A 27,104-nucleotide genomic window follows, 5' to 3' on the forward strand; every position below is an offset into this window, starting at 1 on the left:
GCTGCCTTATACTTCAGGATCTGCCTATAGGGGGGGCTGCCTTATACTTCAGGATCTGCCTATAGGGGGGCTGCCTTATACTTCAGGATCTGCCTATAGGGGGGCTGCCTTATACTTCAGGATCTGCCTATATGGGGGCTGCCTTATACTTCAGGATCTGCCTATAGGGGTGCTGCCTTATACTTCAGGATCTGCCTATAGGGGGGCTGCCTTATACTTCAAGATCTGCCTATAGGGGGGCTGCCTTATACTACAGGGTCTGCCTATGGGGTGCTGTCTTATATTACAGGGTCTGCCTATGGGGTACTGCCTTTTACTACAGGGTCTGCCTATGGGGTGCTGCCTTATACTTCAGGATCTGCCTATAGGGGGGCTGCCTTATACTTCAGAATCTGCCTATATGGAGGGCTGCCTTATACTTCAGGATCTGTCTATACAGGGGCTGCCTTATACTTCAGGATCTGCCTATACAGGGGCTGCCTTATACATCAGGATCTGCCTATAGGGGGCTGCCTTATACTTCAGGATCTGCCTATAGGGAGGCTGCCTTATACTTCAGGATCTGCCTATAGGGGGGCTACCTTATACTTCTACTACTAGAGTCTACCTATGGGGTGCTGTCTTATACTACAGGGTCTGCCTATGGGGGTGCTGTCTTGTGCTATAGAGTAGGCCTATGGGGAGTGCATTATACTATATAGAGGCTTTTGGGGAGTGCGTTATACTATATGGAGACCTATGGGGAGTGCATTCATATATATTTAGGATGATCTGGTGCATTATACTATATGGAGGCCATCTAGTGGGTCATCATACAGTGTGGAGATTACAGTGAAGGGGTCATCATACAGTGTTGGAGCCATCAAACAGTTTGGGGGCTACTAAGGGGTCAGTATACTGTGTGGATGGTACTATACAGTGAGGGGGCATTATACTGTATATAAGAGCATCATACTGTGTATAGTGGAGCTGAACAGGGGCAGACTCAGGACATTATTAAATGTAAAGTGGGCACTTCTTGTTATAGGGGATCTCAGGTTACTGTGACTATCAAAGGGGCACACATGGCAATATTAATTTCTAGGGAGCAAAATGTGGGCACTGTTTTCTAGGGCACTTGCACCCGGCATTACTATATTCTAGAGGATTGCTTTAGAATTTAGAGGGCACAGAGAACCACACAGTAGGTGCAGTAATAGGGACACATACGGCAGCAGCGGCTCAGTATTGAGGTATCAGGGGCAGTAATAGGAACACGTACGGCAGCAGCGGCTCAGTATTGGGGAATCAGGGGCAGTAAGAGGAACACATACAGCAGCAGCGGCTCAGTATTGGGGTATCAGAGGCAGTAATAGGGACACATACGGCAGCAGCGGCTCAGTATTGGTGTATCAGGGGCAGTAATAGGGACACATACGGCAGCAGCAGATCAGTATTGGGATATCAGGGGCAGTAATAGGGACACATACAGCAGCAGCAGCTCAGTATTGGGATATCAGGTGGAGTATTAGGGACACATACAGCAGCAGCGGCTCAGTATTGGGATATCAGGTGCAGTAATAGGGACACATACGGCAGCAGCGGCTCAGTATTGGGGTATCAGGTGCAGTAATAGGGACACATATGGCAGCAGTGGCTCAGTGTTAGGGTATCAGCAGGATGAGGATTTTGTGCAGGTTGGGGATAGATGGTGATGGGGCTGGAATATGAGAAGTGAAATGTGTCTTTGTTGAATTCTCTGCAGATGAGTCCTGGCTGGAAGAAGTTGTCATTTCGGTCTGTGCCAGATGGAAAAGATGGGAAAAGTGAACGATTCCATCAGAGAACATCAGCGGTAAGACATTATCTGCAACTGTGCTGTGATCTTACATGTTCTGTACGGCTGGTATCTACCACTGACCATATAGCGGTAATATCCATGTTGCTCGTTATATAGAGATTATCTTCAGTAATAGCGCGGTCATCTGCTGAGGTTCTCCTCCACTATAAGGGTATGTGCACACGTTGCGGATTTCTTGCAGAAATTTCCTGAAGAAAACCGGAAATTTTCTGCAAGAAATCCGCATTTTTTTTTTTGCGTTTTTTTTCCGTTTTTTTTGCGTTTTTTTAGCATTCTGCAAGCGTAATTAGCTTGCAGAATGCTAAAGTTTTCCAAGCGATCTGTAGCATCGCTTGGAAAACTGACTGACAAGTTGGTCACACTTGTCAAACATACTGTTTGACAAGTGTGACCAACTTTTTACTATAGATGCAGCTTATGCAGCATCTATAGTAAAAGATAGAATGTTTAAAAATAATAAAAAAAATAAAAAAAAAAGGTTATACTCACCCAGACATCTCATCAGCGGCGTCCGTTCGTCTTCCTATAGCTGGTCTGTGCGCACAGGACCCTCCGTGACGTCACGGTCACGTGAGCGGTCACATGACCGCTCACGACCAATCACAGGACAGTGACGTCTTCGGCAAGGTCCTTCGCCGCACATCAGCTACAGGAACCGAAGCGACAGCATGCAGTGGAGGCGGGAAGACATCGAGGGTGAGTATATCGCTATTTTTTATTTTAATTCTTATTTTTTGAGAGTCTCCTCTCCTCCACCCTGGGTACCAACCGCACATAATCTGCTTACTTCCCGCATGGTGGGCACAGCCCCGTGCGGGAAGTAAGCAGATCAATGGACTCCTAGGTGTGCGGAATCCCCTGCAATTCCGCATTTTAATGAACATGTTGCTTTTTTTTCCGCGATGCGATTTTTTCGCGGAAAAAAAGGCTACATTTGCACAAAAAATGCGGAATACACTTAAAATAATGGGAGGCATATGTAAGCGTTTTTTTCGCGTTTTTATCACGTTTTTATAGCGAAAAAACGCGAAAAAAATGCGAAAAATACTTAACGTGTGCACATGGCATAAGGGCGCTTCACCGAATTGTAATGAAGGTTACCTGGTTAGGGGCCCACTCAGAAGCTTCCCAACCAAAACCCTAGCTACACCTCTGTGTACATTATATAACATGCACACACATATGTAAAACATATGTACACAAACTAATTTAGGCTAGCTTAAAAATCTATATATTTATCAAAATCCTGGGAGTATAGTAACATTACACTCTACCACAATACAGAGAATTTTGAAGTTGGAAAAGTAATATTTGAAACAAGTGGTGCATGTTATGGATTCATATTTATTTTTCTACTTACATCAAGAGCTATTTGTGCTGCTATGCTGAGCAGATCTGTAGCTGAACAGTTTTCCTCCAAGAGTTTTTCCTTCAAGTCTGTCTGACCTGCTATCTTTCCCATAGCTGATATAGCATTTATAGCTGCAATAATTTAATAAATTATTAGCATTTTCCTGATAGTATAAAGTTTGCCATACACATGGGCAGAACAAGGTGTATGTGGTCTATAGGGTATCAATGGAATATGGCCACAATTTATGGATTTAAAAAAGAAAATCAATGTTCTCGCCATAAATTTTTTAACAATTAGTATTTTCCAATATATGTTACATTTTAGGAATTGAGAGAAGTTGCAAAAAGGGAATAGTTAATCAAATGACTGCCCATTCCACAACTGTCATACAGAACTACAAGAACCAAATGAGAGAGTGCATTCTGAAATTACTGCTCAGAGAATTAACATTCTACAGCTAGACTCCCACAAGGAGTATCTTGTGAGTTTTTGATTTTGCAGATTTGCTGCAGCATTTCTGCATCTATTACGTGAATTAGATTACTTGCATTTTTCATTGTGTTTTTTAGTGTGGATTTTTACATGCTTTTACTACCTGGTATTTGTGTTTGACACAACTTTATTGATGCAGTTGTAAGGGTGTCATATACCTGCACCTGAATACAACAATTGTAGTGTGAATGTTAACATGTGGTTGAATTATGTTTTGATAGTATAATGTAAAATGTTAAGTGCATAGAGTGTTAGAAATGCTGATGTGTGGGTACTTTATTGGTAATGCCTAAGGTTATCTGGTACACTCAGCTCAGAGGTAGGAACATTAGGGCAGATAGGCAGTGGTTGGCCTATTAGTGTGTAAGTGATAGGTATAGTATAAATATTAGTATAGTGTTAATGTAGACACGTAATGCAAGCTGTGTGCTGGAATGTAGATGAAAAGTTATATCGTCACAGCAAGACTGCAGGCGCCGGGCCTCTCTGACCTTTCCCAGCACCTGCGGACTGCAGTACTTTACTCTGCCCTCAACAGGGCAGACAAAGTACGCCTGCGCCGGAGCGCAATTCTGGAGAGCAATGAAGAAGCAGGAGGACGGTGTTGTAAGAAATTCCTGTGAAACACCTGAAGGGTTAATAAACTTCTTGTATGTGGTTTTGAGTGCCTTGAGGGATGCAGTTTTAGAATGGTGTCACACTTGGGTATTTTCTGTCATATAGACCCCTCAAAGTTACATCAAATGTGATGTGGTCCCTAAAAAAAAAATGGTGTTATAAAAATGAGAAATTGCTGGTCAACTTTTAACCCTTTATAACTCCCTAACAAAAAAAAAATGTTGGTTCCAAAATTGTGCTGATGTAAAGTAGACATGTGGGAAATGTTACTTAGGCTACGTTCACATTAGCGTTAAGCTAATGTGCATCGGGTTTGCGTCGGCGACGCAGCGGCGACGCATGCGTCATGCGCCCCTATACTTAACATGGGGGACGCATGCGTTTTTTTTTGTTGCGTTGTGCGACACATGCGTCTTTTTTGCCGCAAGCGTCGGACCAAGAAAACGCAACAAGTTGCATTTTTCTTGCGTCCGATTTTCGGCAAAAACCGACGCATGCGTCGCAAAATGCAGCGTTTTTGCGTGCGTTTTGACGCGTTTTTGAGTGCGTTGTGCGTTGCATCGCCGACGCAGCGGCGCACAACGCTAGTGTGAACGTAGCCTTATTAAGTATTTTGTGTGACATGTCTCTGTGATTTAAGGGCATAAAATTGTGAAATTTTCAAAATTTTCGCTAAATTTCCGTTTTTTTTCACAAATAAATGCAGGTAATATCAAAGAAATTTTACCACTATCATGAAGTACAATATGTCACGAGAAAACAATGTCAGAATCACCGAGATCCGTTGAAGCATTCCAGAGTTATAACCTCATAAAGGGACAGTGGTCAGAATTGTAAAAATTGGCCAGGTCATTAACATGCAAACCACCCTTGGGGGTTAAGGGGTTAAAGGGAATCTGTCAGTAGGATCAACCCTCCTAAGCCATCTATATCGGCATGCAGGTAATAGAAAGCTGAATAAAACTATACCTTGATGTCTACAATCCAATGTCTTATTCCAGAAAAATTCACGTTCTCCTATATGTAAATGAGCTGTTACAGGGCTATGGCCAGAATGCTTCCTGGAAGATAACTCCGCCTCCAGAACTTATTTTAAATAAAAGGGGGAGTTACCAGTGCGAGACATGTAACTAACAACAAAAAAGATAAATTAAATTTATCTTCTTGCACACACATTTTTTTGCAGCTCTTGAGCTCTGCTGTATTGCAATAATATTTTAACCCTGTCTGTCTGTGAGCTTGAAGCTGATAGGAACCTGTAGTTGTGTGAGGTATGATACACAGCCCTGCAGTGAGATCAGGTGAGCAGAGAGCGGCCATTACACATCACACTGGTAACTATTATACATCATACAGGTAACCATTATGCATCAACACTGGTAACACTCCCTATTTAAAATAAGCTTTGGAGGTGGAGTATTCTTCCAGGCATAGTTCTCCCCATAGGCTGGAAGAGGTCATTTACATAAAGTACGCTGAACTGACAGACAAACTTGTTATACCATGCTCTGATCATTTGGTAGCAAGTTTGCTAGCATGACAACAGGTCACCATGGCAACAATTGGCCTCTCGCGATGACGTAGTGAGGGCGCTGATCGGAGAGCAGAGGGGAACTCCTCTCTGCTTGCCTGCGATCGATATTAGGGACACTCCAAATGCGACATGGCGTCCGCTAATTATTCCAGCAAATTTTGCATTCAAAAAGTGAGCCCTACCATGCGCCCAAACAGTAGTTTTCTCCCACATATGGGGTATCGACGTGCTCAGAAGAAATTGCACAACAATTTGTATGGTGCAATTTCTCTTGTTACCCTTGTGAAAATGCAAAATTTGGGGATAAAAAACATTTTGTGGGAAAAATGTTTTTTTTTTTCATGGCTCAATGTTATAAACTTATGTGAAGCATCTGGGTGTTCAAAGTGCTCACCACACATCTAGATAAGTTCCCGGATGGGTCTAGTTTTCAAAATGATGTCACTTGTGGGGGTTTTAACTGTTTAGGCACATCAGGGGCTCTCCAAATGCGACATGGCATTCGCTAATAATTCCAGAAAATTTGGGATTAAAAAAATTAAACAAAATCAAATGACGCTTCTTTCTTTCTGAGCCCTGCCATGTGCCCAAACATCGGTTTTTCCCCACATATAGGGTATCTGCATTTTCTTTGTGAAAAGTTAAATGTTCATTTTTTCCTTCCACGTTCCCAAAATTCCTGTGAAGCACCTTAAGGGTTAATAAACTTCTTGAATGTGGTTTTGAAAACCTTGAGGGGTGTAGTTTTTAAGAACATTGTCACTTTCACGTATTTTCTGTCATCTAGACCCCTCAAAGTCACTTCAAATGTGATGTGGTCCCTAACAAAAATGGTTTTGTAAATTTTGTGAAAAAAAATGATAAATCGCTGGTCAACTTTTAACCCTTATAACTTCCTAACAATCAAATTTAGATTTCAAAAATTGTGCTGATATAACATAGACATGTCAGAAATGTTAACTTATTTATTAACTATTTTGTGTGACATATCTCTTCGATTTAAGGGCATAAAAATTTAAAAGTTTGAAAATTACAAAATGTTGCCAAATTTCCATTTTTGTTGCAAATAGATGCAAGTCATATCAAAGAAATGTTACCACTATCATGAAGTACAATATGTTACGAAAAAACAGTCTAAGGCCGGCATCACACTCAGCATATGAAAATACGGTTCCCAAAATAGTGATCCGTATGTCATCCTTAGGCAGGGTGTGGCAGCGTATTTTGCGCATGGCATCCTCCGTATGTAATCCGTATGGCACGCTCGAGTTTATATGAGGACATCCAGCAGGGGGCGCATCACCGCGACTCAAGGTAACTACAGGACATTCCCCTGCATTACATTCATTCACAACATTTTACAGACAGGAGCAACTGCATTAGCAGAGATCCTGGCTGTAAAATGATTTAACCCCTTCAGATGGATTTACATCGTGGGACTGACAGAACGACGGAAGGTATGGGATATTGTTGATTTTTTATTTTACCTTTTTTACAGAACGAGGGTCTTCAGGTGGATTACCAGTATAATAAAATATTACAACACCCTGTGTCTTTATTTCATTAAAATACTTTTAAATAATGTGTGTGTGTTTTATTAACCATTTCGTACTATTGGATTAATAATGGATAGGTGTCATAATTGACGCCTCTCCATTATTAATCTGGCTTAATGTCACCTTACAATAGCAAGGTGACATTAACCCTTCATTACCCCATATCCCACCGCTACACGGGAATGGGAAGAGAGAGGCCAAGTGCCAGAATAGGCGCATCTTCCAGATGTGCCTTTTCTGGGGTGGCTGGGGGCAGATGTTTTTAGCCAGGGGGGGGCCAATAACCATGGACCCTCTCTAGGCTATTAATATCTGCCCTCAGTCACTGGCTTTACCACTCTGGTGGAGAAAATTGCGCGGGAGCCCACGCCAATTTTTTCCGCGATTTAACCCTTTATTTTACAAGCTGCAGTGCCCAAATTTTGCACATACACACTACTAACATTAGTAGTGTGGAATATGCAAAAAAAAAGGGATATGAGATGGTTTACTGTATGTAAACCATGTCTCATATCATGTCGGGTTTGTGAAGGAGAACGAAAAAGCCGGCAATTGAATTGGTTTTTGTACAGAACACCGCTGCATATTTCTCGCAAGTCACACTGCTGGTCCGTGTGTAATCCATATTTTTCTCGCCCCATAGACTTTCATTGGCAATTTTTTTGCGCAATACGGTGACAAACGCAGCATGCTGCGATTTTCTACGGCCGTACAAGACCGTATAATACGGATCAGTAAAATACGGCAGATAGGAGCTGGGACATAGAGAATCATTGTACCGTATGCAATCCGTATTTTCTGCACCTCTCATACGTCCGTAAAACTCGCTAGTGTGACGCCGGCCTAACAATCAGTGGAATTTGCTGAAGCGTTCCAGAGTTATTACTTCATAAAGTGACACTGGTCAGAATAGTTAAATTTGGCCTGGTCTTGAAAGTGAAAACAGACTTGTGGGCTGATGGGGTTAATACTTTATTATGCAGTTGTATGTTTTATGCACACCCAGTGTCTGCACACATTACTACGCACAATTAAAAAGGCTTTAATGTTTGAGGCCGGAATGTCACATCTTGCTATGTACTTGATATGAGCAGTCTTTCTTACTGAAAATGCCGTAGTTTTATGCTTGCCTGGGACTCAAAACAATAACCCCTACCTTCCAACTGATCATTCTCTTTCATTGCAATTTTATACAAGATGAAATGAGTGAAGATGCTGCCTTTTTCACTCTTCTCTGATCCAATTACTGATTCTTTTGCCTGCAAAAAAAGAATCAAAGAGCCGAAAGACCAACTGAGAATTTTGTAAATTCCTGCTTACTACTGTTTTTGCTTAAGAGGTTCTCCCACAAACAAAGTTAATTTTAATCAATAAATCTTGGAATCATAACAATTTCCACAATTGGATGAGTTAAATAAAATGCTCCTGTGCTGAGATCATCTTATAAATGTGCCCCTGCTGTGTCCTGTGTAGTGACTGTGTCTGACTGTGCAGGAACATGGTCTGATCATATCCCAGCTCCTGGGAAAGTGAGGAAGCAAAAGAGTATACAGACAGGACAACAAGAGATTTCAATTAATTATTTCATTTTTTAAAAACAAGCCGGGAAATGCTTTATCTCACAAAAAATATCAGTTGTGATCCCATGCTGTAATGTTGGTATACTCTTTTTTGCTTCCTAAAAGTATTAATATTACAGCATTAAAAAAAAAAAATATATTACAGCATTAAGAAACAGCAATATTTTTGCATGGGTGCTTTATTTTACTAAAGCAAATTAAATTTGTTCTAAATACAGTTATATGAAAAAGTTTGGGCACCCCTATTAATCTTAAGCTTAATGTTTTATAAAAATTGTTTTTTTTTTGCAACAGCTATTTCAGTTTCATATATCTAAGAAATGTTGGACACAGTAATGTTTCTGCCTTGAAATGAGGTTTATTGTACTAACAGAAAATGTGCAATCAGCATTCAAACAAAATTTGACATGTGCATAAGTATGGGCACCCTTATCATTTTCTTGTTTTAAATACTCCTACCTACTTTTTACTGACTTACTAAAGCACTTTTTTTTTGGTTTGTAACCTCATTGAGCTTTGAACTTCATAGCCAGGTGTATGCAATCATGAGAAAAGCTACTTAAAGTGGCCACTTGCAAGTTGTTCTCCTGTTTGAATCTCCTCTGAAGAGTGGCATCATGGGCTCCTCAAAACAACTGTCAAATGATCTGAAAACAAAGATTATTCAACATAGTTGTTCAGGGGAAGGATACAAAAAGCTGTCTAAGAGATTTAACCTGTCAACTTCCACTGTGAGGAACATAGTAAGGAAATGGAAGAACACAGGTACAGTTCTTGTTAAGGCCAGAAGTGGCAGGCCAAGAAAAACATCAGAAACGCAGAGAAGAAGAATGGTGAGATCAGTCAAGGACAATCCTCAGACCACCTCCAGAGAGCTGCAGCATCAACTTGCTGCAGATGGTGTCACTGTGCATCGGTCAACTATACAACGCACTTTGCACAAGGAGAAGCTGTATGGGAGAGTGATGCGAAAGAAGCCGTTTCTGCAAGCACGCCACAAACAGAGTCAGCTGAGGTATGCAAAAGCACATTTGGAGAAGCCAATTTCTTTTTGGAAGAAGGTCCTGTGGACTGATGAAACCAATATTGAGTTGTTTGGTCATACAAAAAGGATGCATGGCGGCAAAAAAAAACATTATTCCAAGAAAAACACTTGCTACCCACAGTAAAATTTGGTGGAGGTTCCATCATGCTTTGGGGCTGTGTGGCCAATGCCGGCACTGGGAATCTTGTTAAGGTTGAGGGACGCATGGATTCCTCTCAGTATCAGCAGATTCTTGACAATAATGTTCATGAATCAGTGACAAAGTTGAAGTTACGCAGGGGATGGATCTTTCAGCAAGACAATGATCCAAAACACCGCTCCAAATCTACTCAGGCATTCATGCAGAGGAACAATTACACTGTTCTGGAATGGACATCCCAGTCCCCAGACCTGAATGTCATTGAACATCTGTGGGATCATTTGAAGAGGGCTGTCCATGCTCGGCGACCATCAAACTTAACTGAACTGGAATTGTTTTGTAAAGAGGAATGGTCAAAAATACCTTCATCCAGGATCCAGGAACTCATTAAAAGCTACAGGAAGCGACTAGAAGCTGTTATTTTTGCAAAAGGAGGATCTACTAAATATTAACGTCACTTTTCTGGTGAGGTGCCCATACTTATGCACATGTCAAATTTTGTTTGAATGCAGATTGCACATTTTCTGTCTGTACAATAAATCTCATTTCAAGGCAGAAACATTACTGTGTCCAACAGTTATTAGATATATGAAACTGAAATAGCTGTTGCAAAAAAAACAATTTTTATAAAACATTAAGCTTAAGATTAATATGGGTGCCCAAACTTTTTCATATAACTGTATATAACAGAACATCAAATACAAAGGATGCATAAACACTGCCTAAAACGCATTCATTTTTTATTAATCAATTCTTTAATATCTCTTTCATAATCTAAAGTGCAATAGATAAAATAAACATTTATGGAGCAAAACATCAGTTTGAGACTAAGTTAGTGTAGGTTTTTACTGACCTTGCACAGCTCGTTGAGATTGAGAAAACAAGAGGCTCGGTTCCTCAGAAGTTTAGCAAGGTTGGGATCACTATGGTTTGCAGTATAAAAGCTAAAAGAATAGTTGTACCATTGTAAGGCTTCAGCATAGTTTTTGGTCTGTGGATTAGAATACATTTAATTTATTGTATGATTTTTAACAATATGTAAAGATAATATAATTTTTCAAAATTTGCAGATGAAGACTACGTATTAACAGGAATCTGTCCGTTACAAAACTGCTAAATACCTGCAGACATAGCAGTAATCTGCAGGTAAACAACATTTTAATCATGTTTTGCCGAGGTACGGGAATTGCAGCTACAGGGATAAAATTAAGATATGTTCTCCGTTCACCCGCTTATTTCCAGTCATCGGCGCGGTGTAGGGAGTTGCAACAGTAACTTCTCTCTATTCATTGATTCTGCTGTAATCACTTCCTTGCATATTGATTGACAGCCTGTTCTGCAGCCTGTGTGCAGCGCAGGCTATCAATCAATGTACAGGGGAGTGATAAGAGTGCTACAGCCACTTACACCATCTTAACTAAGTATTAAAGTACTTCAAAAAGTTAAAACAAAACAAAAACCTCATTTTTCATCAAAATTTGCTTTAGCTAAAAACAAACAAATAATTATAATGGGTCCGATTCATTAAGACTGGCATTGTTTATGCATGAAGGGAGCGCTGGAGTGAGATAGGACTAATTAATTAGGAGGCCAAAAATGTTACTTTAGGCCTCGTCTAAAGTGTCTCCGGTACGTGTAGTGACAGTTTTCTCACATACCGGAGACACTGACACACGTAGACCCATTAGAATCTATGTGTTTCTGCACATGTGCGTGTTTTCACACGGACCGTGTGTCCGTGTGCAAAACACGTTGACATGTCCGTTTTTTACCGGCAGCACGTACAGCAATACGTCCTGCACACGGAGAACAGTGTGCACTCTCCTCCGTGTGCATGTACCGCCCGCAGGAGAGACAGCGCTACAGTAAGCGCTGTCCCCCCCGCTGTGGTGCTGAAGGCGGAATTCATCTCTTCTACCCCGCAGGAGAGAAGAGATGAAAAGTTCAAGTATTTGTTTTTTTTTGTGAAAAATAAAGTTTGCATGTGCCGCCCGGCCCCTTGCAGAAGAAATACTCACCTAGCTCCCGCGATGTCTCCTCTCTCCTCTCAGCGCTGGCAGCTTCTCCTGTGTGAGCGGTCACGTGGGACCGCTCATTACAGTCAGGGAATATTCACTGACTGTAATGAGCAGTACCACGTGACCGCTCACACAGGAGAAGCTGCCAGCGCTGAGAGGAGAGAGGAGACATCGCGGGAGCTAGGTGAGTATTTCTCTGCATCTGCAAAGGGCCGGGCGGGGCACTGGGGATGGGAGGACACCAGCAAAGTTTTTTTTTTAACAAAAAAGAAGAAAAAAATTATCTTTCATCTCTTCTCTCCAGCGAACGCTGGGGGAGAAGAGATGAATGCTGCCTTCAGCACCACACAGCTTAGTGTAGCGCTGTCTCTCCTGCACGGTCCGTGTGGTCCTCAGGCGGCACACGGGCAGCACACGGGCGGCACACGGATGCCGCACGTGTGCCACACTGATGTGCCACTTGAGCACACGGACACGGATAACTCCGGTACCGATTTCTCCGGTACCAGAATTATCTGGACATGTGAAAGAGGCCTTAGGCAGAGGATTGAGCACATTTCTGGAGTAAGTTATACTCCTAAAATGACATGAATCTGTCAGGCAGGCTTCACCTTGCTGTGTCCAGGTCCAGGTCCACCCACTTTGGCAAAAACGCCAATATTTTGTGTTATTGTAAGGTGTTTTATCCCAGAATTATGGCATAAGCAGGTTGATGAATCAGGCACTATATGTATTGCTGTGTCCATAACGATCCAAACTATGCAACTATTACAATTTTTACATTACAAGGCATAGAAAAAAACTATGAAAAATGCCCAAATTACTGTTTGTGTATTTCACCACCCGCCACCCCCACCCCTTCTAAAGAAAAATAAATAAATAAAAAAATTGTCATAGGTGGGTTCACAGAACATAGCACATAGACACAGTCACAGAAATTCATACCTCTCAATTCTTAAGGATGGAGAGAGGGCCATGTGCAAAATTATGGCTTGAACACAAAATTATTGCTCCTACTGAAGCCTTAGTGTTTTCAAATACTACAATCGGGGGGATTGGCTCCCATACAGTATGATGCCTCATTAGACACAGTACATTACCCTCACAGATAATTCACTCACACAATTAGCCCCTACGCAAGGTATGATGACTCCAACATAGTAAAATGTCAGCACCGTGCCCCTACTAAATATGAAGTTCCTACAGTTCCATCATACACATTATGAGGCCCCCCATACAGTAGAATTTCCCCACAGTTGCCCACTGCCGAATGATGGCCTCACAGTGACTCCTCACAGTATGTTCCACCACAGTTCCTCCACATACAGTATAATGCTGCCACAGTGAACCTTCATAGTATAATGACCCCACAGTTTCTCCCCCACACAGTATGATGATCCCACAATACGATGACCTCACAGTGACTCCCATCCACAGTATGATAACCTCAATTTCCCCCTCACACAGTACAATGCTCCACAAATCCCCTCCCCCACAGTATAAAAACCTCAGACGAACAACTGGACAATGTTCCCCAAAAACAGTATGATGTCCCTACACTCCACCCATCGCAAAATATGATAATCTCAGTGATTCCCCCATGGTGTGATGGCCCAACAGTTCTCACATAGACATTATGATGTCCCCACATTTCACACACACACACGCACGCACACAGGCTGATGACACCACATGGACCAATGTTACGATAATCCTTCAATTCCCCCCACACATAGTATGATGACCCCACAGTTTCCCTTCCACACACAGTATGATGACCCCATAGATTCTCTGAGACTCATGTGTGCAGTCTTAAAGGGGTTGTCAGGTCCAAATCGATAAGTCTGTAGTCACTCTGTGTGACTGCAGACTTATGAATCTCCCTAGCGCACACACTAGCAGCGGGGATTCGCCGATTTCTGAGTCAGGACCAGAGGGTATGTATAAATTATATATACTCCCTTGTACTGAGCGAGGCCCAGGCCCGACTAGCGAAGTGGCCATCCAGTGAGTGTGGCCAACTAGAGGGAGGGGCCTTGCTCCATACAAGTGTATGGAAGCTTGGCCTCGCCCACTGGGCGGGCTCTGTTTGGGAGTATTTATAAAACATATATACCCTCCAGTCCGGGCTAGAAACCGGTGAATCCCCAAAGTGCACAGGGCATGCACTGGGAGGATTCATAAGTCTGCAGTCACACAAATTGAATGCAGACTTATTGATTTGATCCATTTAATGATGGAGCAAGGAGTTGACAGCTCCCTGCTCCGATATTGTATTCAACTGTATCATGTATCCTGAGGATGCAGATAATGTTAATTAAGACTATGCTATTCGGCATTGAGTTCTAATGTACATGCCCATGTGGTCTGTCACTATTAGCAGTTCTACACTGGTCATCATAACAATAGATTATTCAGAAAAATGATACTGGACCTCAAATCTTTTGGCCGCACAATCCCACAAGACATGATGCAAGTTGTTCAAGAGTTCAAGAGGTAGCTGTTTTCCTGTGTGGTGCGCTGAAAATTAACAATGATATTTAAAAAAAAACATGCAAATTTAAGCTAGGCTTAATCACTCAAGCATATTGGTTCTGCTCTTAGAAATGTATGTTTATCATCTCATGGATTATTTTTAACTATTGATATCAATAGATCTTACAGGGAACCTGACATCTACAAGAATGATATTTACCTGCAGATATCTTAGTAATCTACAGGTAATTAGCATTTAAATCACATCTACAGGTTTATGAGAAGTACAGGAACAGAGAGAAAATTAACTTATTCTCCCTGCAGCCACTTGCTTCAAGTCATCAGTGCAGAGCTCTGTACCAGTCACCGGTCACTACACAGTGAATACACGGTCATCCCTCCCCCTACATCTTGACTGACAGATAGCTCTAATTAGCCGTTTAGCACTATTTGAAGTATACATTTAGCTTGGCAGAACTAAGCGGAAGCTGACCAGAATTAGGAGATAACAGAACGCTACAGAAATCCTTGACATTGTCAAAACAATGCTTGCAAGCTCAATTGGATTGTAAGCACTGTGCGTATGTTACAGTCTAGGGTTGTCAGTCTCCAAGGCTACACACTGTAAAGAAAAATGTTAATATTTCAAGAATAGCTGAAAATGTTAATAAGCACTAAATTGACAAAACCCATTTATTAAGATGGCAATAACTCTTTAAACAGGTGTAATATTAACAGAACTATTACGGTAACTGGAGATATAAAACTTTAAGGGAGTCTGTCAGCTCAAATTGACAGTATAAATTAAGCTTGTAGCCTGTAAATCAGGTAGGCAGATACAGTGGCACAAAATATGCATAAATAAATAAATTTGCTATTTATTTGCCAATTACAATTCAAATCACCAAATATTCAAAGCCTGGCAAATGACAATTTGCAAATCACAAAACGTTAATCTGTTATACGACACTTTGACTTGTTGTTTTGATATACCTAAATACTAACTTATACAATACAATCTGAATCACATCGTTAGCTAAATAATACACCAAATTATATTTATGGAAGTTGCTCTTAGTACATGATTCGTCTACGTTAGCGTCATCACTCATCACATAGCAGTCTTTGCCTAACTTTCCAGTCTGTTGCTAGGTGTCACCTCGACGGACCCTAATGGGAGTCAGCTGTTTTCCAGTTAGGCAACAAGTCTTGTGCTGTGGCCTGCTGGCAATTCCTTGAACAAACGAGGTATAGAGGCTGCCTCTGTGTTTTAGAGCGAAGCTCAAGTCTTTCTGCATTGTTATGTAGGCCTCGTGGCCTCTAGCTTACTCGATCAACTGTCCGTTTAAGTAGTCCTCCAAGCCTTTCGGCTCACTCGATTGACCATCCCTTTTAGTAGGGCTCAGGGCCTGTCAGTTCAATTGATTGACCATCCCTTTAAGTAGGCCCTCCTGATCTGGGTGAAGGACCCCATCCCACTGCTATCCTGAGCAATTTTCCATAACGTTGATTAGTTCTTCTGGTCTCGGCTAAGGACCTCATCCTGCTGCTTCCCATCGTCTACGATGCGGCTATAAGCCAATTCAGTTGACACATCTGACCTGATACAAGTCTGGCTGCTGACTCACCCTCTGTCTTGGCCTTTGGGAGATTTTATATTTTCTACCTGAGTCACAGTAGATCACACGTCCCTGTGCATCTGGTTTATCTCCTCCCTCAGGCAACCAATCTTCTAATTTTAGTTCCTGCATTGTTCTGTTAGTTCCCATCTCTTTTGTCTCTGGTCAGTAGATGGCAACATTCATCTGTACAAGCCTCTGTGCATTCCTGATGTGTGAGTCACTCACTACCTTACACAGCCATCTAGGGTATAATGTCCCAGTAAAAATTTGCTATACAGTGTCTCATTTCAGACTATGTTCTTAGTTTATAGTTATAGTTTGGTTAGGCAACCTGCCTTTAATTTACAGACTGTCATAAAAACTCTTGGGTTCCACTCAGTTTGGCGCTATTAGTGGAGATTTGTTTTATGTCACAGGTGATGCAACATTGCAGAGGCTTACAATATTATTATGGGAACTGTCAAATGCCTTGTGTATTGTGTCATAAATGTGTTGGGGTACTGGTGGATGGCATAACTTTACAGGAAGGGATGTGGCTTCATTAAAACAGATGTGGCCTAGTATACAAAAATGTGGGACAAAAATGATCCAAAATTTGACACAAAATTGTGACACATAGTAAGCCAAATAATAAGTATTGTAAAACTAAAGGAACCTGTCACGTGAAAAAACGCTGACTGACAGTAGCTCAGCATTAATGTCAGTTGTCCATCAGTAGCAGGGGCAAGGTTACAAGTGCCGCTCTCTATACACAGAGCGATGACTCAACCTACGCCGGTGTCGCCCCCGTGACTGAAACCCAATGCATTCTGGAGGAATACAGTTCTTCCTTCCAGCAGCAAGGCTCCAAGTCTGGACGCTGGGCAGATTAAGAACGCTATTAAGCTGCAGATTAACCTTATATCTGTAGGTTAACAGTGTTTTCTCACGTGACTGTTTCCCTTCTAAAGAGACCCAAAATGTATCAATTTATATAACCCCCCCCCCCCCCCCACAAATTTGGCACATTCAAAGTTTGCACTATAAATACAAAACCATATTAATAGATTTGCCCCTGTTCCTTTACCCAGTTTACAGTTGTCTCCCATGACCTAGGTTAAAAAATGAGATTAGTTAACCCCTTCACCAACCAGCTGGTTTTCACTTTCCTGACTAAGCCAAATTTTACAACTCTGACCAGTGCCACTTTATGTGGTAACAATTCTGAAATGTTTCAACAAATCCCAGTGATTCTGCAAAAAAATTGTTGTGACACATTGTACTTTAGATTAGTTGCAAATTTTGAACAATGTTTTTGTTAATTTTTGAAAATATTGGAAATTTATCATAAAGTTTGAATATTTTCACAATTTTCTGACTTAAATATCTGGTTTATGGGCATAAAAGTTGTCACACAAAATAGTTAATAAATAACATTTACCACATGTCTACTTTACATCAGCATAAGTTTTTTAAAACATTTTTTGTTAGAAAGTTAGAACGGTTAAAAGTTTTTCAGCAATTTCTAATTTTTCCAACAAAATTTACAAAACCATTTTTTTTGGGGGGACCACAACACATTTGAAGTGACTCTGAAGGGTCTACATTACAGAAAATGCTAAAAAGTGACAATATTTTAAAAACTGCACCTGCAAAAGTGTTCAAAACCACATTCAATGATGTCCGTAAAAAAAATTATTGAGCACTTGCAACTATTTGATGCAAATTTTGATTCTATATATTAGTAGAAAAAAAACTGTAGTATAATTACTGCAAACATTTTCCACTAAAATTCTGATCCTACACTTACTAAACGGAAATCACTAAAAAAAAAGTACTGAGCTCCTGCAACTATCTGACTCCATATATTAGATTTAAGAATCTATTCTCTGTTCTTCTAGCCTTCAATGAGTAGCAACAGCAGAAGTGCTGGCACAGGCTAAAATCATCTGTGGCACTACAAAGCCCAGCAGATCCGCACCAAAACAACACAAAGACACATCTGCACACGTCCCCAAGCTTGAATGAGGTGGTGCAGAGTGGTCACTGTTCGGTCAGACTGTCCTGTGTCCTGCTCACATTTTACAACTTTTCTCCAATAAAATCCATTTTTCTTTATATATATAGTATATATATATCTAATGTAAGAGCTCCATACTTTTTGTAAATAAACCTGTGTGCGGATATTTTGTTTGATGAGCTGAAGTTCTTATTGTTACTAATTTGGGGTCATGAAAATTGCTAATCACTTCTTAACATTTTTTAAGCAAAATTACCATAAAACAGGTATTCTAGCTTTGTTTTCTTAATCTGTTATGTTTCTTAAAAATTTGAAAATAATCATAAAACAGCAATTCTGTTTTTTTGTTTACTGTGTGGTATAAATAGCAAACTAATGTTATAGTGTAGGTTATTATGCACATGGTGATTCCAAATATGTGTAGGTTGTTTATGTTACATTCTCACAATAAACTTTAATTTAAAAAAGGTGTTTTTTTGCATACCTATAAGAGCTATAACTTTTGTATTTTGTTCTGCAACTGGTGTGTATAAGGGCTTGTTTTTTTGCAGGACGAACTGTACTTTTAGAAGGTTTTCATTCACTTCTTCTGAGGTCACGTGACCGAAAAAATATACATTTAAGACATTTTTTTTACGGCATTCACTGGGCCATCTAAGGGACAAGCTAGTCCCACAGGCAGAACTTTTTTTCAATTCTAAAATCAAACAGAAACCAGGGGGACCCCATATTAAGTAAAACGTCCCCTTTGCTTTTGTTTGACACAGGAATGCAGAGGACGTCAGTTTAATTTATCTGTTCCATTCGTCTGATCTAAATGGAACAGTCAAACCGGAATAATATATGGTGGGCAATGCATGTGAGCAGAACCCTGCTTGGCCATTCCAATTGACATTGTTTTGAAACATTATTTATACCCTTAATGACGGCAATTTTTTAGTTTGGTGCTTTTTGTTTTTTATTCCTCTTCATCCAAGAGCTATAACATTTTTATTTGTCCGTTCACATGTGATGTACCATGTAATAGCATTTTTTTATGCAGTGAAAATGACCTGGCAATGATTATTCAGGTCAGTATAAGTAGAAAATGTATACTATTTATATATATCTACTATATAATTGTCTAAGGGTCACTTCCGTCTGTCCTTCTGTCTGTAACGGTTATTAGTTCGCTGATTGGTCTCGCCAGGTGCCTGTCATGGCTGCCGCGACCAATCAGCGACGCGGACAGTCTGGAAGAAAATGGCCGCTCCTTACTCCCCGCACTCACTGCCTGGCGCCCGCATACACCCCTCCGCTCACCGCTCACACAGGGTTAATGCTGGCGGTAACGGACCGTGTTATGCCGCGGGTAACGCACTCCGTTACTGCTGCTATTATCCCAGTGTGACCAAATTTTTTACTATTGACGCAGCTTATGCAGCGCCAATAGTAAAAACATCTAATGTTAAAAATAATAAAAATAAAAAATGATTATATACTCACCTACACCGCCTTTCCCGCTCCTCGCGATGCAACCGCCACGTTCCATTGGCACGGATGGTCTGGCAGAAGGACCAACCGTGACGTCACGGTCATGTGACCGCGACGTCATCACAGGCCCTGCGCGAGCAGGCTGGGACCGGAAGCTGCCGCCTGTACCTCGCACAGGCGACAGAACTACAAGTATGATGAGTATGTTAGAACTACAAGGGGCCCTCGGATCGGAAGGTGAGTATGTTTATTTTTTATTTTTTAACCTGTGACATACGTGGCTAGGCAATATACTATGTGGCTGGGCAATATACTACGTGGCTCTGTGCTGTATACTACATCGCTGTGCAATATACTGCGTGGCTCTGTGCCGTATACTACATCCCTGTGCAATATACTACGTGGCTCTGTGCTGTATACTACATCGCTGTGCAATATACTGCATGGCTCTGTGCTGTATGCTACGTCACTGGGCAATATTCTACGTGGCTGGGCAATATACTACATGGCTGGGCAATATACTACATGGCTGGGCAATATACTCTGTCGCTGGGCAATATACTACGTCACTAGGCAATATACTACATGGCTGGGCAATATACTACATCGCTGGGCAATATACTACGTCACTGGGCAATATACTACGTGGCTGGGCAATATACTACGTCGCTGAGCAATATACTACGTCGCTGGGCAATATACTACGTCGCTGGGCAATATACTACATGGCTTGGCAATATACTACGTCGCTGGGCAATATACTACGTCGCTGGGCAATATACTACGTCACTGGGCAATATACTACGTGGCTGGGCAATATACTACATGGCTGGGCAATATACTACGTCGCTGGGCAATATACTACGTCACTGGGCAATATACTACTTGGCTGGCCAATATACTACGTGGCTGGCCAATATACTACATGGCTGGGCAATATACTACGTGCCTGGGCAATATACTACGTGGCTGGGCAATATACTATGTAGCTGGGCAATATACTACATCACTGGGCAATATACTACGTGGCTCTGTGCTGTATACTACGTCACTGGGCAATATACTACGTGACTAGGCTATATACTACGTCACTGGGCAATATACTACGTCGCTGGGCAATATACTACGTGGCTGGCCAATATACTACGTGGCTCGCCAATATACTACGAGGCTGGGCAATATACTACATGGCTGGGCAATATACTACGTCGCTGGGCAATATACTACATGGCTGGGCAATATACTACGTCGCTGGGCAATATACTACGTCACTGGGCAATATACTACGTGGCTGGGCAATATACTACGTCACTGGGCAATATACTACGTCAGTGGGCAATATACTACTTGGCTGGCCAATATACTACGTGGCTGGCCAATATACTACATGGCTGGGCAATATACTACGTCGCTGGGTAATATACTACATGGCTGGGCAATATACTACGTCGCTGGGCAATATACTACGTCACTGGGCAATATACTACGTGGCTGGGCAATATACTACGTCGCTGGGCAATATACTACGTCACTGGGCAATATACTACTTGGCTGGCCAATATACTACGTGGCTGGCCAATATACTACATGGCTGGGCAATATACTACGTCGCTGGGCAATATACTACATGGCTGGGCAATATACTACGTCGCTGGGCAATATACTACGTCACTGGGCAATATACTACGTGGCTGGGCAATATACTACATGGCTGGGCAATATACTACGTCGCTGGGCAATATACTACGTCACTGGGCAATATACTACTTGGCTGGCCAATATACTACGTGGCTGGCCAATATACTACATGGCTGGGCAATATACTACGTGCCTGGGCAATATACTACGTGGCTGGGCAATATACTATGTAGCTGGGCAATATACTACATCACTGGGCAATATACTACGTGGCTCTGTGCTGTATACTACGTCACTGGGCAATATACTACGTGACTAGGCTATATACTACGTCACTGGGCAATATACTACGTCGCTGGGCAATATACTACGTCGCTGGGCAATATACTACGTGGCTGGCCAATATACTACGTGGCTCGCCAATATACTACGAGGCTGGGCAATATACTACGTGGCTGGGCAATATACTACGTAGCTGGGCAATATACTACGTCGCTGGGCAATATACTACGTGTCTGACCAATATACTACGTGGACTGTGCAATATACAACGTGGACATGCATATTCTAAAATACCCGATGCGTTAGAATCGGGCCGCCATCTAGTATATATATATATATATATATATATATATATATATATATATATATATATTTATTTATTTATTTTATTTTTTGCAGCCAGAACTTTAGAAGCAAAATTTGGTTTGTGATATAATGTTGTGAGGTCCGTAACTTTTTAAAATTCTCATATTATTAATTTGCTTTAATTAAACAGTATGAAAATGAACAAGTTTGTCACTTACTTGTTTTTCTATTACCTGTCACTCTCCTTCTGTGAAAGCATTTATCTTACATAGTGAATGGCTTGTTGGCAAGGAGATGGGCCACCAGAGCCTGGCCAAGGTTACACAGTAGTTATATTCCTGGTGAATTGTTACCATCCAAGGCTCTCCATCTCATTGCATTCTATACAGTAGTAAGCTTCTCACTTTCCTCCCATTCTCACAGCTCCTGCGCTGCTGTTATCAGTACTGCAAAATCACCGCTCCCCCAACATCACCATTATCCAGAGCAATTCTCTTAATCACTGCTCCCTTGTTCAAAGGCACTGTTATTTTTATATGCGAATATAGTGATAGTGTACAATCCAGAAAAAGTGCACTCATAGACCGTTAATTGACTGTTAATTCGCCCCTGTAATAATGAAGGAAGGAGCCTGTAGAGCTGTGTGCTGCTCAAGAAACAACTTGAGAATAACGCTTTAACCTTTCATATATACCATAGTTGACAATGCATCTATGCAATGAGAGGATGTTAAAACCCTTTAGTGTGACTAAAAAGTAAACAAAAATATAGTTAAGGCTTTAGAAAAAAAAAAGAAATAAGACCTGAAAAATTGTGTTTTACACTTATTCAAGTAGTATGGCCGAAAATGTAAGTAACAAACTAGGCCACATCCTTAGGGGTTAAAAACAAGAAGTACAAAAGTACATCAAACAGCATACATAAAAGGCAATTCCACAGCTGATTAGATTTCATCAAAGAAAATAACTTAAATCACTGTGGTCATTAAGATCCAGGGGTCTCAAAGCTTCTACTCTAATTACACAGTGAGCTTCTCCTTGCAATTGATAGATATGTCTGTAGATAGAATTATTTTATCTTTATCAGCTGAAGAGAACAGCCTGAGAACAATATTATATCTCTCCCTAAAGTGTTTAATCCTCTCTAGATAAATCCTTCCCTGTTCCAGAGGAGCAGTAAAGTTCATGTATTCATTAAAGAGGCCAATAGCTTTGCTAGTGTTTGTGGTATATGTCCACTTACATTGCATCTTAGCGACTTTACAAATTTTTTAAAAAGAGTAAAAAAGGGAAAAAAATAAATGTGTCCAAACTTTTGCCTAATAATCTACATATAATTGTGAAATTAATAGAAATTTGCATACATATGTCACAGTGTGTTCCAGTTTGATTTTTGTTCAAGTGCCAAAGAGCATAATGTCCAAGCATCAAAGTCAGTCTTATCATGAATGGTTAGGAAAGGCCATAAAGCATTTAGGGTTCAGAGAAAACGAAAGAAAAGAATTACCGTATATACTCGTGTATAAGCCGACCAAAGTATAAGCCGAGGCACCTAATTTTGCCACAGAAAAATGGGAAAACTTATTGACTCGAGTATAAGCCAGGCATGCATTATCCCCTCATCCCCATCCTGGTTGCATGGTTCCTTATTCCCATCTTTGTCTGCATGGCTCCTTATTCCCATCCTTGTCTGCATGGCTCCTTATTCCCATCCTTGTCTGCATGGCTCCTTATTCCCATCCTTGTCTGCATGTTTGGCACCCCAGGGTCCTGGTCATCACAATAGCATTGCTTTCCTCACGGGGAGAGTGATGTTATGTTTGGAAGCGATGAAGGATATCGTTTATCAGGTAACCACAATGCATACAACATGTTCACACTCCAGGCCACAAGGGGGAGCTTTTGATCCTATTTCTAGGCGACTCCCCCATATATATTGTGGTTTGGAGGGAAAGAGGGATTAGATTGTCAGAGAGACAGAAGAGAGCAGACCGACAAAGTGTCAGAAGGTCTGAAGGGGACGTGTAGTCTGAAGTACTGAAAAAAGCAAGAGTATTCAGCTCACCCATGAAAGTCCAAAAGCTGTGGTTGTAGCATCCGAGCAGGGAAAAGACGTCTCCACTGTAAGGTGTATGAAGCACCAAACAAAGCAAGATTTCCAGCTCCAGGACGTAAATATAAAAATATTGTATCTTTATTCCATAATTTAAAATAGCAAAGGCAAAGGCTGACAAAAAACCAGAGAAGAGATCACACGGCAGTCATGACTGAACGCGTTTCAAACACTAAGTTCTTAGAACTTAGTGTTCGAAACGCGTTCAGTCATGACTGCCTTTCTTTTGTCAGCCTTTGCTATTTTAAATTATGGAATAAAGATACAATATTTTTATATTTACGTCCTGGAGCTGGAAATCTTGCTTTGTTTAGTCTGAAGTACTACAGCTCCTGGAAAGAGACATACAGAAAGCCAAACATTGTTCAGTGAGAGTGCAGGAGAGCGAAGCACAGGAGAGTAACATCAGGGGAGACCAGCTAAGAGCAGGCTGCCTCCCTCTGAGGCACAGGTCACCAGTAGTCGGAACACCGAGGTTGTAAGGGACTCTACGACTTACAGCAGAGACTGGCAGGACAGCTGAACTGCAAGTTACCTGTCCGCCACACACACCTGAGACACAGTAACACAGGGCCCGGGGCGTGCTAGAGTCCCTGTAAAAAGGCTTGAGTTACCTGTCATGCAGGTATTGTCCTATCCTATATGGGGGACAGAGAGAAGAACTGTGAGGACCTTATCTGAAGCCATAGGCAGTAAGGGATTACAACACCACCGCGCTAGAGGAAGGCTTCTAACTCCACCTGGTAAAGGAGAATCTGGATTTGCTTCCAAGCTGGCCGGACACTGCCTGCCCTGTGATCTGGTACCCTGGACTGTGGCTGCCTGAAGTCTTCAGTAAACCAGGTAAAGAGACTGCAAACCTGTGTCCTGCGCCATTCACCATCTTCCATCTACACACTGGGAGCCCTGGGGACATACTTCACCTGTGGGAAGGTATACCATCTAGCTGCCATAACATCACCCCAGAGGACCCCTTAAAGCAGCGTTGATCCCCACTGACCGAACACCACAGGTGGTGTCACGAACATAAACTCTATTCACCAAATACCTTTTAAAGACTTTCCCCTTTTTACATGGGTGCCCAGGGCCACGGACCGGGTCACCACCATGACATTCCCCTGTGAACACTGGACCTGGTGCCGAGTACCCCACGGCCCTGGCGGGCGACTCATCTGGCTCCTTATCCCCATTCTTGTCTGCATGGCTCCTTAACCCCATCCTTGTCTGCATGGCTCCTTATTCCTATCCTTGACTGATTACATATGAGTATTCAGTAGTAAAGAAGAGCTGGCACTTCACAATAGAAAAACCAAACTTATTGGACTAACCTAACAAGTTGCCGAATGAAGAGATCCAGAAAAAAATGTAAATTACAATGCTTTATTCATATTATTCATAAAAATCATAATAATAGAATATCAGAGCACCCTAACTATGGAGGACATTGAACTGTGTGCTAAACGTCCGGCAAATCAAACACCCATACTAGATGCCTATTGCCAATTTAATTACAGTCCAGTGACTTACACATAAAATTGCACAATGCATTAAGCTGCTTCACTAGGTAAGTATAATAATAATATACATTCAATCAAGAATAAGTAGTACATATTATCAGGACAGCCCCCGGAAGACGCTGGATGTGAAACGTGTGTTGGGGTGAGGAGAGACGCTGAGACCTCTGTGTGACTGCAATCTCCACCTTTATACCTGCCGTCCTGGTAATATGTATTACTTATTCTTGATTGATTGTTTAGCACACAGTTCAATGTCCCCCTTCGTTAGGGCGCTCTGATATTCTACTACTATGATTTCATCAGGCGTTATGGTTTTTATGAATAATGTGAATAAAGCATTGTACTTTTAATTTTTTCTGGATCTCTTCATTCGGCAACTTGTAATGTTAGTCCGATGAGTTTGGTGTATTCCTATCCTTGTCTGCGTGGCTCCTTATTCCCATCCTTGTATGCATGGCTCCTTATCCCCATACTTGTTTGCGTGGCTCCTCATCCCTATCCTTGCATGCATGGCCGCCATGAGAAAAGCATAAAAAACTACATCCTACTTACCTTCCCTGCGCTCCCTCGCATCATCTTGTTCCTGTGCCGGCAGCATCTGCGGCTGAGCGATCACATGTCCTTGCTCACTAAGGTAATGAATATTCACCACTCTCCACGCCTATGGGAGTGGAGAGAGGTGAATATTCATTACACTTAAGTAGCGTGCACCCATGATAGCCCGGCTGCTGCTGGAACTGGCTGCTGCGGCTGACACTGTGTACTCAATAAGAGAAATGAATATTCATTGCAAGTGCAGTGAATATTAATTTCTCTTTAGCAGAGGGCACAGGCTTTAGCCGCAGCCACCAGCTCCTGCCTCCTGTGACCCTGCTGCTCGCTCGCTCCCCCTCCCCCGCTGTCTTCTGGGACATTGACTCATGTATAAGCAGAGGGGGGCGTTTTCAGCACAAAAAAAGTGCTGAAAAACTCGGCTTATATACGAGTATATACGGAACCTTAATTGTACAACCTAAGGGTTGTTAGATTATTATTATTTTAAAAAAGGTTTATAGGGTAGCGGCGCTAGTATAGGTGGATAAAGATAGCTGCGGGTAATATTCTGTACCACACAAAGGAATGAATAATTGTAAAACAGTAAAAATTATATATTTTACCTGCTCTAAATAATAAAGTATATTAGTCAATCATTCACGGTGAGTGTTTACCTGTTTGGAGGGAAGGGTGCTCAGGTTTCTCTGTTAGTATGTATATCAGGTCAGGGGTTCGCTGGGGGTAAGGGCTGTGATGAAATGAAGGGGGGAAGAAAGAGATATGTCTCAATGACTAGGTCACTCATGTGCCCCTTAATTGTTATATATGAAATGTCATAACCCCATTTAACAATAAAAACAATTAGAATACTAAAAGATGAATAATATATATACAGTGTATATATATACAGTGTGTATATATATATATATATATATATATATATATATATATATATATATATATAATGTGA

The 27,104-nt window shown here is 41.5% G+C and overlaps 1 protein-coding gene across 4 annotated transcripts in view; it reads right to left on the reverse strand.

Moving 5' to 3' along the window:
- TEX11 (testis expressed 11) overlaps window positions 1–27,104 on the reverse strand; it is a 301,033-nt gene that overhangs the window by 145,773 nt on the left and 128,156 nt on the right. For all 4 annotated transcript variants that reach the window (XM_077284979.1, XM_077284978.1, XM_077284977.1 and 1 more), the window contains 4 exons: window positions 14,611–14,696; window positions 11,012–11,149; window positions 8,551–8,653; window positions 3,201–3,322 (listed from right to left, as the gene is read on the reverse strand). In XM_077284979.1, the coding sequence (XP_077141094.1) occupies window positions 3,201–3,322; window positions 8,551–8,653; window positions 11,012–11,149; window positions 14,611–14,696 (449 nt within the window). The remainder of the gene's footprint in view (window positions 1–3,200; window positions 3,323–8,550; window positions 8,654–11,011; window positions 11,150–14,610; window positions 14,697–27,104) is intronic.

The sequence above is a fragment of the Ranitomeya variabilis genome, chromosome 2, assembly GCF_051348905.1.
Source record: "Ranitomeya variabilis isolate aRanVar5 chromosome 2, aRanVar5.hap1, whole genome shotgun sequence".
In the NCBI taxonomy this organism is placed as follows: Eukaryota; Metazoa; Chordata; class Amphibia; order Anura; family Dendrobatidae; genus Ranitomeya; species Ranitomeya variabilis.